The following is a 14,992-nucleotide window of genomic DNA, read 5'->3' on the forward strand; positions in this document are numbered from 1 at the left end:
GGCATTTAGTGTGGTTCATTTGAGACACCAACACTATTTTCTACTATTAATTACAGCAATAAATTAGCCATCTGTTAAATTTTATTTACGTGGTGGTAGGGGTCATGCCAAAACGCTTTGTCAAAACGAATTTAGTAAATAAAGAAACATAAAAAGAGCATTCTCATGAGTGTTTTTGTAAGCAGACACGCTTCCATGTTCTCCTCTAATTTTCATCTCAAAACATAAGCCAAAACTCCTGTTTGAAAAGCAAGTATGTCGAGACAACATAATAAAAAGAGACCAAATTCCCTTTAAAAAAATGCATAGATAAAAAAAGGAAGAGAGAAGAAGAATTACTAGCAATTTTGTCAATTATTTTGTCTTTCTAATGTTAGAGTCAGTCAAAAAACAGATCGATTAAATAATGGTCCACAAGAATTGTAGAGACCGTAAAAATCATAATTTTGCATGGCAAAGGGGCATTAAAAATCATTGCGCACGCCTGGTTTCGTAAAACGTGGCTACATTATGCTCAGAGAATTCTAAGCATTGTGTGCCCATTTTATATCATTACCTTACTTTTCTTTTTTGTTACCATCATTAATCACGAATAGACTACTACTCACTACAATATTTTTTTCCATATTCTAGATAATTTACCTACTTCTTCTCCAATTACTAATCCACATCAACCTTCAAAAAATTCTACTACTCCCTCCGTCTCCGTCTAGCGCGTGGAATCATAATTTTGATATAAAGAAGTAAAATTGAGTAGAAGCAAATGAGTATTGTTATGTAATGTGTATATAAATTAAAAAAATATGTTTATCTAACCACACAATATAATTTTCTGATGAAGGATCGTCGACCAGTATATGTGACTCCGCTACTATCCATCTCTATTTATGTGATGTGATCTGGGTGAGTACGAAGTCTACTAAAAATATATGAAAACTTTACAATATTACAAAACTATCCATAAAATGAATGAATTTTTATATAGAAGAGTAAACCTTTTTACTGAATAAGTGGAATCCACATGAGAAAATGTTGATAATGTAATTTGCTAAATAAGAAAACTTATTATTCTTTTTGGACAAACAAAAAAAAGTGTAATATAAATTAGTAAAGGGGGTTGACTTTGATTAATTAGTTAAGCAACAATTTTGGAATTTTTCTGTAGGCATGTCTCTATATTTGAGGTTCACTGTGTCACACTGAGATGATAAAGCCAAGCATCTCGTGTCTGTATAATTAATAATTAGGGGACTTATATGGGCTTGAGTTCTTAACTTAATTACTCATGAATAACAAGCAAACAACTTTTTTGTCTTCACTTTTCATATGTAAAGCATATAGGGAGTACCTACCTAGATGCCTATAGCAAGCAAGCATCTATCATGCAACTCACCCAAAAAAAAAAAGTTAAAAAAGTGAATGTAAGTGTCCATAAGTGAGAATTCTGATTATTCACAAAGTGATTTAAGTTAATTGTATACTCCCTCTGTTCTTGTTTACTTGTTCATATTTTCTCTTTTAGATGTCCCTATTTGCTTATTCATTTTGACAAATCAAGAAAGGACAAAACTTTTTTTCCTATTATACCCTCATTTAAACTTCTTGAAAATTTCTAAGTTTTACTTTATCCTTTTTGAAACCATATTTAATAAGGGTAAAATTGTAACTTCACTATGTTAATTATCGTTATCTTAATATATGTGCCTTTTCTAAAGTGGACAACTAAATAGGGACAGAGGGATTAATACTAATATTAAATGAGTTCAAACTAAACTATTTATGCATATATATAAAAAAGATATAGAATTCACGTGAAGCCATAATTAATATTCATATATAGTAAATCCACCTCCAGCGGGAATGAGACTAGCATATACTTTCTCCGTCCAAAAATAATTGTTAGGTATACTAAAAATAGATGTTCAAGATTAATTGTCAATTTAAATAATCAACAACTAATTGGCTCATTTTTTCCAATTCCACCCTTAATAATTATTCATTTTAATAATTATTGATTTAAAGTTACAAGAAGACTTTAATTTATAAAGGTTGCTTATGCAGTTTTCAATAAAATATCAACCATTCTAAGTACAGTTTTTTAAGAGTCATTAGAATAGTAGCATGTAAATATCCATTCTCTGTATACCAAAAGTCCATTCTCTGTATTCATTCTTTGTATAAACTTCATTTGCCTTTAAATGTAAGAGTCGTTAGAATTATTGTTATAAACCTGACAATTATTTCTAGGGTTATATTAGTCAAATTACATTTTATATTAAATTTTTCTTGAGAAATGAGTATCATCTAAACCTGACAATTATTTCTGGATGGAGGGAGTAACTCAGAAAATAAAAGTAATTAACGTGGTATAATAGGTAAAGACAATAGTGAGTATAAAATTTTTTTTACAGTGAGATAAATAAGTAGAATCATTTCCTAATAGTATAAATCATGGTAAATCTTCCCTCTATAAAAGTTGTAAACCCCAAAAATGGCAAAAAAATTATCTAGTTTGATGGAAGGAAATGTCAAATGGATTTGAGCCTAAATTAATCAAAAACTAGCTTATGAATAAAGAATAATTCAAGTCATATTAAAAAGATCATCAATTCCTTACAAGATTGATGTGAGATTCTTCACATTCCCTCAAGCTCAGTAGCACTAAACATCAAATGCAGAGAACATTTAATATAAGTACCCAATATCAAAACTGAGAATTAAAATGAGTCATACTCTGATACCATGTTCAAAATCATGCTTTGAACTCACAACTCAAATGCATGATTCTCTACGAGAAATAACTATAAAAGAAAAGAAAGAAGGGGTAAAATTCGATTTAATGATGAGAATTTAGCGATCACTTTAAGTTTGGCAATGTTACATGGGACATGCATCATTTAGGTCCCACTCTCCAACCCACTGATTTGCTAAAGGATGAGGACTCCATTTTATTATGAATTATTCAATTAGCTTTAGAATTAAGGGTGCTGGTAAAATCAAACATCAGTTCCTGTTCAGTTTAATCAATCAATATAGTGTTTAGTTATTATTGAAATTTCAATGATGGCGTTATGGGCAATGAAGCCCTACGTAATATATTTTTTTTTATAACTTAGTGGAGTATTGATTGACCGAGAATTTCGGCCTTAGATACCACATTCAACAATATTTAATTCATCTATTCATATCTCTATGAGGGAAAAAAATATGAAAGGTAAACAACGGTAAATATAATAAGTTCAAAATATGATAATCTTGAATAGATAAAGTGACATACTTATAATTTGAATATTACAAGTTTTACTCATATCTTTGTAAAGAATAAAAGACATACGATAATCAACAAAATACCATTTGAAACGTAATTTGATAAGTCCAATCTGTAATAATCTTGAAGAGTGACGGGCACAACTAAAATTTTGACAATATTAGGTCTACTCATATCTCTATCCAATATGAAAGGGTATACCACGGGATCACCACTTGACTCATACTTGGTTCCGTCAAACCGACAGAATTGTTGTGTAGTTGAGCATGTTTTCCATCTTTTCTAATAACAAAAAATGCCAAAGCCGCCGTGATCAAGCTACTAATTGATAATCATATTTAGCTCAGATAATAATTAAGGGCTACAATGCAACTACAGCTAGTTAAATAAAGTTTTAGAGACAGGTAGTGATGAAGTTTTTGATAAAACATATTAAAAATAATATTCAATTTTATATACATAATATAATTTTTTAATGTTAATGTAGAGTCAAGGGTGATTAGTCAAGTGCTTTTTCATGAACAAAATGAAGTTAACTGTGAAAGGTTGCATTGCACATATTCGAAATGTTTTCCACAACGATAACGTTGATGAAGATTTTCATAAAACTACAAAAGGAGAAACAAGAAACCCAACTACTTTTTTGAAAACACTCAAAGGAGCAAGTGAAAAGGCCTTGGGTTGACAATTCGATAGACTGAGTTGATATTTGAAAGACAGTGTTTTGGCCCCAAGAAAATTAGACCAAACAATAAGAAGAAATAAATTCCTACAAAATCCAAATGGCAACGTAACATTGGAAAACTGATCTGTCAATTTTGTGAATTGTGACAAGTCGTAATAGGCGGCTCTAGAAACTAGAGGATGTGCAGATTAGAAATTGGCAACTCCATGAGTCAAGTCTTCCATACATGTCAATGTTATCTTAATTTAATTACACCAGTGATTCACTTCAATTGATTATGCATTTGAACTAACAGCTCTAAAATTTAAGAATTAGCTTTGAAAACAATAGTACAACTCTTAAGTCATTCTCTTACATGACTCAACTTTTCTACACGGTTCAGTATAATATTCCTGAACCTAAGTCATTTCAACCGTGTTCAACGACTATTATCTGATGATTTTGATCATTCAGATACTACGTGTTAATCTCTACATACACTTCAAAGTTCACTACAACCAGAGATGCTTGGAATTTATCCAGTACTGAGCATCTTTTTACCCACCAAGTTTAGTTTACAACAAAGCAAGAATTATTAAAATAGCTGAAACCTTGAGCTCTGGACTCTGGTTGTTCATTTCATAGGGAGCTAATTGATCGTCTAAATCCTGTTTCTTAATGAATGAGTCATCAAGAGTAATATGAAGGGTGTGTCCCATCTTTCACAGCAGAAGATTGGTCAGCCTATGTGACGAAGATCAAAGAACTGTATTACTACAATTGGAGAGCACTTTTGTGCAAGAGGTATTCCTTTCACTTAAACCACTGTTTGGTGCTTCCAGAAGTAGAAGGAAGTTCACATAGACAAAGGTAACTGTCTTACTTTCTTTCTTGCATGAGCCTGTCGTAACATTCTCAGACGCACTGGAAGGGTAATGGCAAGGCTTATAATGAGAAAGGAACTCCAGTAATGTCGTAAATAAAGGGCCACATATGATGATAATATAAGCACACCAAATAACAAGGCGCAGAACAAAGCAACTGCAACATCAGCCCTACATAAAAATTGAGACAGTTACAAATTTGTAACACTATTAACAAATGCACAGGTCTCCCAAAACTGTTAAGATTATAAACTTGTGGAATGAAGGTTGCATCATGCAAATATTATTCTAATGACAAGGCATAACTGAAGGTGCAAAGCAGAGGGTAATTTAGTTTGAGTGTGCGAGTAGATTCAGATCTTGTGCATCCAAGTTCGTAAATATACGAGAAAAGAAATTTTCAAGTTACACATAACAGATGATGGGCTAATATACTACTACTAGCACTGCATCCATTTACAAGTGCAATTGCCTGACATACCATTAACAAAGGAGTTTGTCCCAATTTTATGACAACCACTCCCTTTCACAACGTCCTAAAATGTTTGAGCCATTACACTAAAAATATTTTACTATACAACTTTCAACAAGTTAAATTTTATCTCTCTAAAATAACTTCTTAAACTCTTTTAGTAGTTACTTCCACTACATCTAATATAACACAAATTGTAAACGAACATTTTAATTTTGTACCAAGTCAAACATTACTACGTAATATAGTATATGGAGGGAGTAATAAAAAGTTGTTTATAATATTTTATCAACATCTGATATTGTGATTCTAAAAATAATTAGTAACTTTTATTGTCGTCTCAATGGTGTTCACTTTCTGCAATTCTAACACCAATTTTAGTTTTTACAGAGTGAACCTGCAATATCATTCAGGACATCTTCTCCTTTTACAGCTTACTCCTTGAGAACACATGAATTACGATATAAATTGTGATGGATGGAGCAACTAAATGTTCCTTTTACTTCCAAGTTCCACCACTATTAATATACAATACTGATAGAATCATAAATCTTCCAGCAAAATTTTGTATCTGAAATAGTAATTCATCAAACTATTTCTCTTTAAATTTTTTTATTATGTACACTACAATTTTGTTTCTGGGGGATCCACTCAACACTTTTCAATACATTTCCTTTTTCTATTTTCACCTTAAAAATACATTAATCAAATCACAGTCCAAGATGTTTCCTCGACAGATATTAAGCATCTAGTATTTTCTCTTATAAGCGACCAAGTCAAACGGTTCTCCACATTTGGAATGGAGAGAGCAGATGAAAGCAAGTCAAACTGAGAATAAGAGTAACTTACAAAATGCAATACTTATGCTCTAATATGGTAGATATGAGCCTTTAATGCTACATATCCATTCTTGTCACTCGGGAAAGAGGATTATGGTATTTGATGCACAAAGAGAATAAGTAAAAGATCAGACAGGGAAAGCATCTGATATTGGAGAATTAACGCAACATGCGAGATTGCAGCAGATACCTACCTAAATGATCTCGGAGAGGGACATTCTAGGAGATGAGGAGAGTAAACAATGAAGAAGACAAGTGATATCTTGAAACAGAACCAACAAAGACCAACAAGGCAAATGAGTCAATCTTTTATAACAGACATTATGCGTAAAAATAGTAAATGAAATCAAAGTGTTGATGAACCAGGACGGTTCAGATAAGAATGTCAAAGTAATAAGAATCTAGGGAATTTTTAGGTGTTTCACTTTCATGGGAATCAGTCAAGGAATTTCCAGGAATTCTATGGGAGTCAGACTAAGCAAATAATGATGCAATTTGAGAAGGGCCAGTAAAAAGATAGCAACTAAGTATAAGAAGATCACCTATAAAGAGAGAATGACAGAGAAAAATCATCTATGATAGATGAAATGTAATGTCAGGTAACAAAGGAAAGGAGCTAACAGGGGGTTGTCTATTGGGGAAGAGATTATATCCAAATGAAGTTTTGTTTACCTTTTGTACGTGGGTATATATATAGATTGGATTTTGTTGATTTGCATTTGTTTGTGTGTTTAGATCGGAATTTGCCTGAAGTTGAATGGCCGTTGGTTGAGTATCTATGTAACATGTGTACTGGATGGCGTTCTCTAAATTATTCACATGCAAAAACAAAAAAAGCAATTTCCAGCATACTTCTTTTTAAAATAATCGTGGTGTCCGAGCCTGCTTGCTTGTGCCTTAATTATTCCATTAGGCACCTGTTATCTCCCACCAGCACAGGTACCAGATAATTTTGTCTCAAAGGCTTAGGCAAATGGGAAGAAACCCCCAAGTCTTTTTATCTCCGCTAGGATTTGAACTTGAGACCTCATGGTTCTCTTCTCACTTCATTGACCACTAGGCAACACCTTGGGTGCAATTTCTGGCATAATGTTGTTGAGTTATCCATAAACAGTAATCAGTTATTTGAAAATATGTGTATTACTCTGTACCATATTCCATTATATTGTTCAAGATACAACACATGATCCGTTGCAAAATTTAAGGAGGGATTTGTGTCCTGATTTGACAACTTTTAGAAAAAATTAGGAGTTTGATATTCTAAAATTACCAAATGTACACTCAAAATTATCGATGAGTGATGCTATAGCCGTACAGCTTCCCTCCAAGCCCATTCCAAAAAAAATAAAGAAAGAACTAAACATGGAAAGGCGAAAATATTAAGTATTTGACATGGTAGCTTAATTACATTAAATAACCAACATGAACACGATGCTATAGTTATGTACTTATAGGAAATCTAAAGTTCTAGACAATCAGAAGATGAAGGTGCAGTGATTGACATTCACAGACGAAAAAAGGAGAGGTGATATTTCAATTCTACTCAATTGGGAGAACAAAAAGAGGTAAGATTAACCGAGGTTGTTCAAACAGACATAGGCCAACTAAACGGCATTTCAGTAGCAATTAACCGAGGCTGTTCAAACAGGCATAGGTCAACTAATAGCATGGATATATGTGAGAAAAAAGGAAGCTTCAAAGCAGTGGTACTCAGAGGCAACAAGAACTTCGAGGAATCTCAGAAAATAGAGAGGAAGACTTATCCAGGAAAGGTGGTCTGTATTTAAGGATGAGGTTTCTTCTCTCGGTAGAAGTAATGGATATTTGAGAAATATGTAGAAAGAAATTGAATGAGTTTCTATTAGTTCGGGAGCCAGAGCTTAGTAAATTTGCAAAAATAACTATCGCAATAAAACACTACAGAGAGAGATGGGGTTTTGATGGGTCAAGCTTTAAATGAAAAAGGTGTTTCAACTTGGCTTAAGTTGACAGAGGGGGAAAGTTCTGAAGAATTGAGATACTGAAAAGGCTAGGATGAAAGATGGACGGGTATTGGATAAATCATTAAGACTCGGTAAGAACAACTCCCTCAGAGTAGGTTCAACTTAAAGGATTCTGGCAAGGTAAGAAAGGAGAGCAGTGACCAGAACTAGCAGAGAAAATATTATTCGTGGGGATGATCTACATCAATGAGAAGATGGGTGGAGCATTCTTCAGTGTAAGAGTATCTCTTTGCCTGTTCAAATATCATTGAGATGGATGGAAGAGATGTGACCAAATGGGAAAGGATGAAAGAAAGCTGTCTGAAAGGAAACTGACAATCATTTACAGGTTCAAATAATAAAATTAGAATAAGTGCGACCATTCCTATTGATGCCGGTTAAGAATATAATCAAATAATAAAAGTATGCTCAATCTAACCACTTAAGCTTTTAAATGAGATGGTCACACACTTTAACGTGGTATCAGAGCAGGACTCATCTCACCAAATGTTGGGACCCCCAAAATCAAAATTGCCCACGCACCAAATGCTAAGCATGGGCATGAGGTTGGGTGATAAAGAATGACAAAAGTTCCACATTTGCGGTTAATGAGATAAGTGAATTCTTTATAAGGCCTGGGCGATTCTCCTCCCTTAGAACTAGCTTTTGGGGTGTGAGTTAGGCTTAAGACCTAATTAAACAATGCCCAACAAACTAACAGGTTTCACATATTGGGCCAAAAACCGACATTCCTTTACCATATACCTAGCAGAATTATATGGACCAGAAAACAACAAGGATTAATTTATAAGATAGATTTATTCCATGAACTTCAGGTGATTAACCCACTTAAATTGAACTGACAAAAGATTTTGGTGAATTCAGAAGCTTGACTACCAGATCATGCAAAAATCATTTCCTCTTTATGGGGAGAAATCGTATTGGTGGAACTATCATGTGGAGAGATCCATAAAGGAGAATAAGTCAGTAAACTACATTCAAGCTTTATGGTTGAAAAACGGATCTGAGCAGCAGATGCTACTTGGTAATCAGGAAGATATTGGAAGAGCAGAAGTAGCACAGTTTTAAGGAAGGTGATCAGAATTTGGGTGACCACATCAGAAGAGAATGTCGCCACAATAAACTTAGTAAAGACCCAAGACTCCTCCTCCACCATAAAATAATTGCAAGATAAAAGAAAGACAAAAAAATACTCTTTAATAACTTCAACAGATGGAGAAATATCTGGAGAGAATTGCCCCCTAGGGCTTTGATCTAGTTGTTAGTGTAATGCTGGTGTAGGTTATACATATGTCACAGGTTCGAACCTTGCCAAAAATAATAACTTGATAATTAAGTGGAGAATGATAAAAGAACAAACCCATTATTCACTGTGTTTCAAATTATGTATCATTGGTATGAGAATTATCTCAATTATCAAAAAGATCAGGATAGATCAGATTCTTATTTTGTAGAATGCCTTGGCAATTTGTACCCAGGGTGGATTTCAGTCTAGCCAAAATTATTGCAGATCGTAATTTTTTTGGAATTAGTGAGTCCATGTCCACTGCCTTTGCAATTCAAAGCTGGTTGGCTTTACGCCTCAGCAGACGCTTTAGATTCATCGTTTGTATAAATTGAACCATGACATTCTAGTTGAACTACTTAAATATCTATAACTGAAGTAGTTTACCAAATCACATATTCATAAATTCAAAATAATGCACCCAAAGGTGTAGCTTAGTTGTTAATGAAGTAAGTAAAAACCACGGTTAAATAACAAAAATAGCTCAGTGATTTCTACTCATCGGACTACAAACATGGGCAAAATTCCTGCTGGTGGCAGGTAATGCGAACAATTAAGTAGTATATCACAAAATCAATTTTTTTTTTTGTAAATAGCTCAGGTATACACAAATAAATTGAATTTAACAAAAAAAAAAAAGAAGCATAAAAGTCTAAACAGAAACTTCTCCCTGCTAAATTTGTTAAACTTGATATTACTATGTGCGGGGATAAATACATTTACAGAGAGAAATATGGAGACGTACCAGTTGGAGAGATAAAGCTTTGGTGAAAAGAAAGTAAGAGGAGGGCACTTGTGTTGAGATCGGATCTGATAATCTCTGAGCTGCTCAACCAGTTTAGACCTTGTTATCATGTTAACCAAAACGATCGAAAACCTGATTCTCCGATCTCAATTAATTTTTGCCTTCAATACCAATTGCAAATTCAGAAGCGACGAACTACACCTAGGTAATGGTAGATTAGGAATTGAAGAAACGATCCCTCCGAATAAACTGTTACACTGGTCCAAAGCAAAAGGAAAACGAAGAAGAAAATGCTAAACTGAGAGGGATTCGCATGACCCCAGTACCCAGTTAGATGTTTATTCATACAATTAAATACGATAGAAGATTTTTTTAATACAGTATGCTATTTTATTAAGAGAAACAAATTACAAAATAAAAAATATCAACTTACATAAATATTCTTAGTATGAATGTTAGTCTATTATACGGTTTGAAATAATTATACATTATCTTATTAGATAATGATTTTGAATAAGTTTTAAAGTCAAACTATTACTTCATATTTCAAGTGAGAAAATATATGTATCTTTAATATTATATACATTATAAAATATAAATATATATAGGGAAAGAAGCAAGTGAGTAAGGCGAGAGACAAGCAAGTGATATTTTTTAATAATTATAAAAATTTTGATTAATATTTTATAATGTAATTTCTTATATCTTTTTAATATGTAAAAAATTACAATTTATGCTAATATTTAGACAATTTTTGAATATCTACTTCTTTTGTGTTTAAAATATCAAACTAATATAATTTAATTTAATTTTGAAATATAGTAAATTTACTTTTCAAAAGACGCAATATAACAATTAAAAGTGAACCAAATGAGTATTAGATAAAATATATGTACTTTAAATACAGAAACATTTTGAAATACAAATATATAGTAAGAAAGGCGAGCGAGATTGCAGAAAGATGAGCGGAAAAGTTAGTATATCGCAAATATATGCGAATCATATTTAATATCGTGTATTTACAAATCTAGAATAAATTATATCTAATTTTTGACCCTTATGAATCTAATATGGCAAAATAAATATGATAGATAAAATAATGAAAAAATTGCATATAATGACAAACTAATAATCAAATTAATTGCTATAACCAATGTCCCATAGCAAACTGTTTGTCAGTCACCTCTCTCTCCCTCAAACTCTTGCTCGCTTCCTCTCACTTTTATACAAACACAAATGTATAAAATCTGTTTCTATTTGTATAAAGCGAGAGAAAATTGTATAAATACACATATTTTTGTTCCCCCTCTCCCCTCTCCCACATCTAGGTCGTCACCCTCGCCTCTCTCGCTTATACAAACAGAAACGAAATGTATAAATCATTAAATTGCGTTTCTGTTTGTATAAAGCGAGAGAAAAATTGTATAAACACATGCAAATACATATATTTCGTGCTATACACTTATAATAATACAATAAAAATACACTCCTGCCCAGTTTCTTTTGCCTTTCTCTCTTTCTCATTTTATACAATTAAATTCAATTGTATATTCCCTACACAAGTGTCTTTTGCTTTTCTCTTTTTCTCATTTTATACAAACTCAAATTGTATATAATCGTTCTATACACTTATAATTATACAATTCGTTTTATACAATTTTCTGCCAAATCTCTTTCTCTTTCTCGTTTTATACAATTCGCTTCAATTGTATATGTATAGCGAATTATACACTTATATGTTTGCTATGAAATGTAATTATACAAATTTTGTTATAACATACAAATATAAATTTTATGTTCGATATACGTGAAAGTTGCCCTTAAATAATTTCAAAAAACCTAAGACGGAGGCATAAACCAGTGAAATGTATATTATATGCTCATTAAATTAAGATACCATGATACATTCGCAAAATATGTTAAATGGAGCATCATGCTACTAAATAAGAGAATTTATGTGTTATGTGTTATTAAACTCACATAAGAAATTTTTATACATTTTAGGACATAAACTTTTAAATGATGTATTTCTTTGTTCGGAGAAAAAGGGGTAGGCTGAGCAGGACTCAGGAGAAAGCAATTGGTAATTGAATCAACTGCCGAGGAGTCTGTTGAGCATATTCATTTTTGGGGAAGAAGAAGAAGGAGATCTATAATGGCGACGCCAAGAGCAGATAGAGAATTAGAGCTTCTCATACCAATGGGAGGCGTTGAGAATATTAATGCTAGTCACTCCAAATCTTCTTCTCCTTCTCATTCCCCTAAGATTCCATCTTCTTCTAGGTCTCATCACTCTTCTGGCAAAGAGGTTTCTCTCTCGCTGTATCATTCATACGCCATTTTGTTATCATCAATCTGATCCGTTACATTTCTCATTATAAATATATATATCTGGACGTTTTATGGGTTAATCTGAAGCTTATTAGACTATATATAACATGAATCCTGTATTTGTATCAAATGTGTGTTTATTATTCATGAAAATTCTCCATAAAAAATTGCGCAAAATCACAGTGATTACTTATATACTGTATTTCTATCCGGAAACCAGTCCAGGTAACATAGAGCTTGAATTGTTATCCGTCTATGCAGGCATTTAGCAAAGTTATTCGTAGCTGGACTTGGAAAAAGTTCATCAGCGGATGGTTGGTTTTGTATTGTTTAAATCTGTTCCTCCTGTTGTTATGCAGTGCTTTTCTCTTTGCTGAATGGTTTATTTGCATGAATGTTCTATAATTGTTTTGCAGTGTCATCTTATTTCCCATAGCCATAACTTTTTACATCACCTGGTGGTTCATTCATTTTGTGGATGCCTTCTTTTCTCCGATCTATAACCACCTTGGAATCAATGTATTTGGTTAGTACCTACGATCTTTATGTACTCATCTATTTGACTGTACAAAAACTGATGAAGATTAAGATTAAGATGGTTTTAAGTGTTGAATGACTCTGTGTGTGCGCGCCTTTCATTTTATGTATGTATACCGATACGTCTCTCCAATTTGAGTGCCTGTATTCTATATTACCATATTTAATTTGAGTATGTGGATGCTCTTCTGAGAAATGCCTACACGAAGTACTTTCAGTATCTGGTCTTTCTTTTGAGCATGAAAAGATTTATTGCTGTTGTTGAATGCACATTGCATTTATGGTTAGTGTTCATATTAATTCACAGGCCTTGGATTTGTTACCTCCATGACTTTCATCTTCTTCGTTGGGGTGTTCATGTCCTCATGGTTAGGTGCATCTCTTCTTAGTTTAGGAGAGTGGTTCATAAAAAAAATGCCCCTCATGAGCTACATCTACTCTGCCTCCAAGCAAATTAGCTCAGCAATTTCACCAGGTATCCTACCAAAATTTGAAATTATGTTTGAACATTCCAAATACTAAACAGAATGTAGCAATTGTTTCCAGATAAAACTTCACATGCCTTCAAAGAAGTGGCCATAATAAGGCATCCGCGTCTTGGTGAATATGCATTTGGTTTTATCACTTCAACTGTCATACTTCACAAGGATTCAGGTGCAGAGGAACTCTGCTGTGTTTATGTGCCAACTAATCACCTCTATCTTGGAGATATTTTTCTTGTGAATTCTAAAGACGTTATGAGGCCCGATCTCTCTGTTCGAGAGGGTATAGGTAAGAGTCTAAATTCGAGGTTTTTGACAAACTAACTTTGCAGTTTTTACCTTCATCTCTTTTTAACGACGTTTAAATTTCAAACTGTAGAAATTGTAATCTCCGGGGGCATGGCTGTACCAAAAGTACTGAACATACAGGAAGAGCAATCTATTTTATCTCCGAGAGTTGGAAAATTTGCAGTTCCACAAGTTTGATTACTCAACCATTTAAACAAGAAACCATGGAAAAGATACTGCTCGACGAGTAAACTGGACATACAGACGTAGAAATGAGGGTTAATAATGCATGGATAGAGGCTCTTACAAGAAAATATCTCCAATCTTTCTCCTCTGATCTTTGTGGTTTTTTGGTACATTTATCTGATTTTAGTACAACAATATTGAACAAACAAGATTTTGTCAAATGAGCTCAAGTTAGAAATTGAGCTCAACTCATACCTATACAGATTGGAACATGGAGGGTGCCTCTGATATATTTTTTCCCCTCTCTTCTCAACAACTTGCATATATTTCTTTTTGGATGAGAACAAGTACAATATTATGTTATAGAGGAGCATGTAAATAATCTAAGAATGGTATGGGTCATTTGTAAGTTTATGAAACCAAGGAATTTTTCCTTGCCAGATCTGTCAGGCCCATTGTCTTTTGTCTACTACATTCAGTTGTGTTCATTCATCTCTTCCCTGCTTCCTTAAAAAAAGCAAGTTTGAAGCATTTTAACTAGAACTAAGTTTTATGCAGGGAATAATATTCATACAATCAGATTAATTAAAAGGTAAATACATGTTTGATAACATATAATTATAAGTAATAAAAGGTTAAAGTACACTAAATGCGTAAAAATTCATTCAATTTCCATGTAACGTCTGATTCTTTATAAATTTATTTCAAATGAAGTACAAGTTAAAATGCGGTCATTTTCGCACAGATTTTGAGGGGTCCAGAAAGTCAGGCCCTGTTGACAGTCTCTTTAATTTTTTATTTTTCTTTGAAACTGTAGAGACGCACATCCGTTATCGTCCAGCGGTTAGGATATCTGGCTTTCACCCAGGAGACCCGGGTTCGATTCCCGGTAACGGAATTTTTTTTCTGCCCCATGTCCAACTTAAATCGTACTGCCTTCAATAGACTTTGTAAATGAGTGGATAACATTTACTATAACAAAAAGAAATTATTTTCTCTTGATAAGCT

At 33.0% G+C, this 14,992-nt stretch overlaps 2 protein-coding genes and 1 non-coding gene across 3 annotated transcripts; 2 read left to right on the forward strand and 1 right to left on the reverse strand.

Annotated features, from left to right (window-relative positions):
• Nucleotides 1-4,219: 4,219 nt before the first annotated feature.
• Nucleotides 4,220-10,556, reverse strand: LOC107009327. The gene is made up of 2 exons (XM_015208640.2): nucleotides 10,161-10,556; nucleotides 4,220-4,987 (listed from the first exon to the last, which is right to left on the reverse strand). The coding sequence occupies exons 1-2, from the start codon at nucleotides 10,268-10,270 to the stop codon at nucleotides 4,789-4,791; spliced, it is 309 nt and encodes a 102-aa protein (XP_015064126.1). The 5' UTR covers nucleotides 10,271-10,556; the 3' UTR covers nucleotides 4,220-4,788.
• Nucleotides 10,557-12,181: 1,625 nt separating this feature from the next.
• LOC107010666 (protein LIKE COV 3) lies at nucleotides 12,182-14,426 on the forward strand. Its single transcript, XM_015209957.2, has 6 exons — nucleotides 12,182-12,468; nucleotides 12,753-12,805; nucleotides 12,908-13,017; nucleotides 13,336-13,503; nucleotides 13,575-13,799; nucleotides 13,890-14,426. The coding sequence occupies exons 1-6, from the start codon at nucleotides 12,316-12,318 to the stop codon at nucleotides 13,994-13,996; spliced, it is 816 nt and encodes a 271-aa protein (XP_015065443.1). The 5' UTR covers nucleotides 12,182-12,315; the 3' UTR covers nucleotides 13,997-14,426.
• A 384-nt stretch (nucleotides 14,427-14,810) lies between these two features.
• Nucleotides 14,811-14,882, forward strand: TRNAE-UUC. Its single transcript has one exon. It is a non-coding gene; the product is annotated as a tRNA-Glu (tRNA).
• The last annotated feature ends 110 nt before the right edge of the window (nucleotides 14,883-14,992 follow it).

This window comes from Solanum pennellii, chromosome 2 (genome assembly GCF_001406875.1).
Source record: "Solanum pennellii chromosome 2, SPENNV200".
Classification (NCBI taxonomy): Eukaryota; Viridiplantae; Streptophyta; class Magnoliopsida; order Solanales; family Solanaceae; genus Solanum; species Solanum pennellii.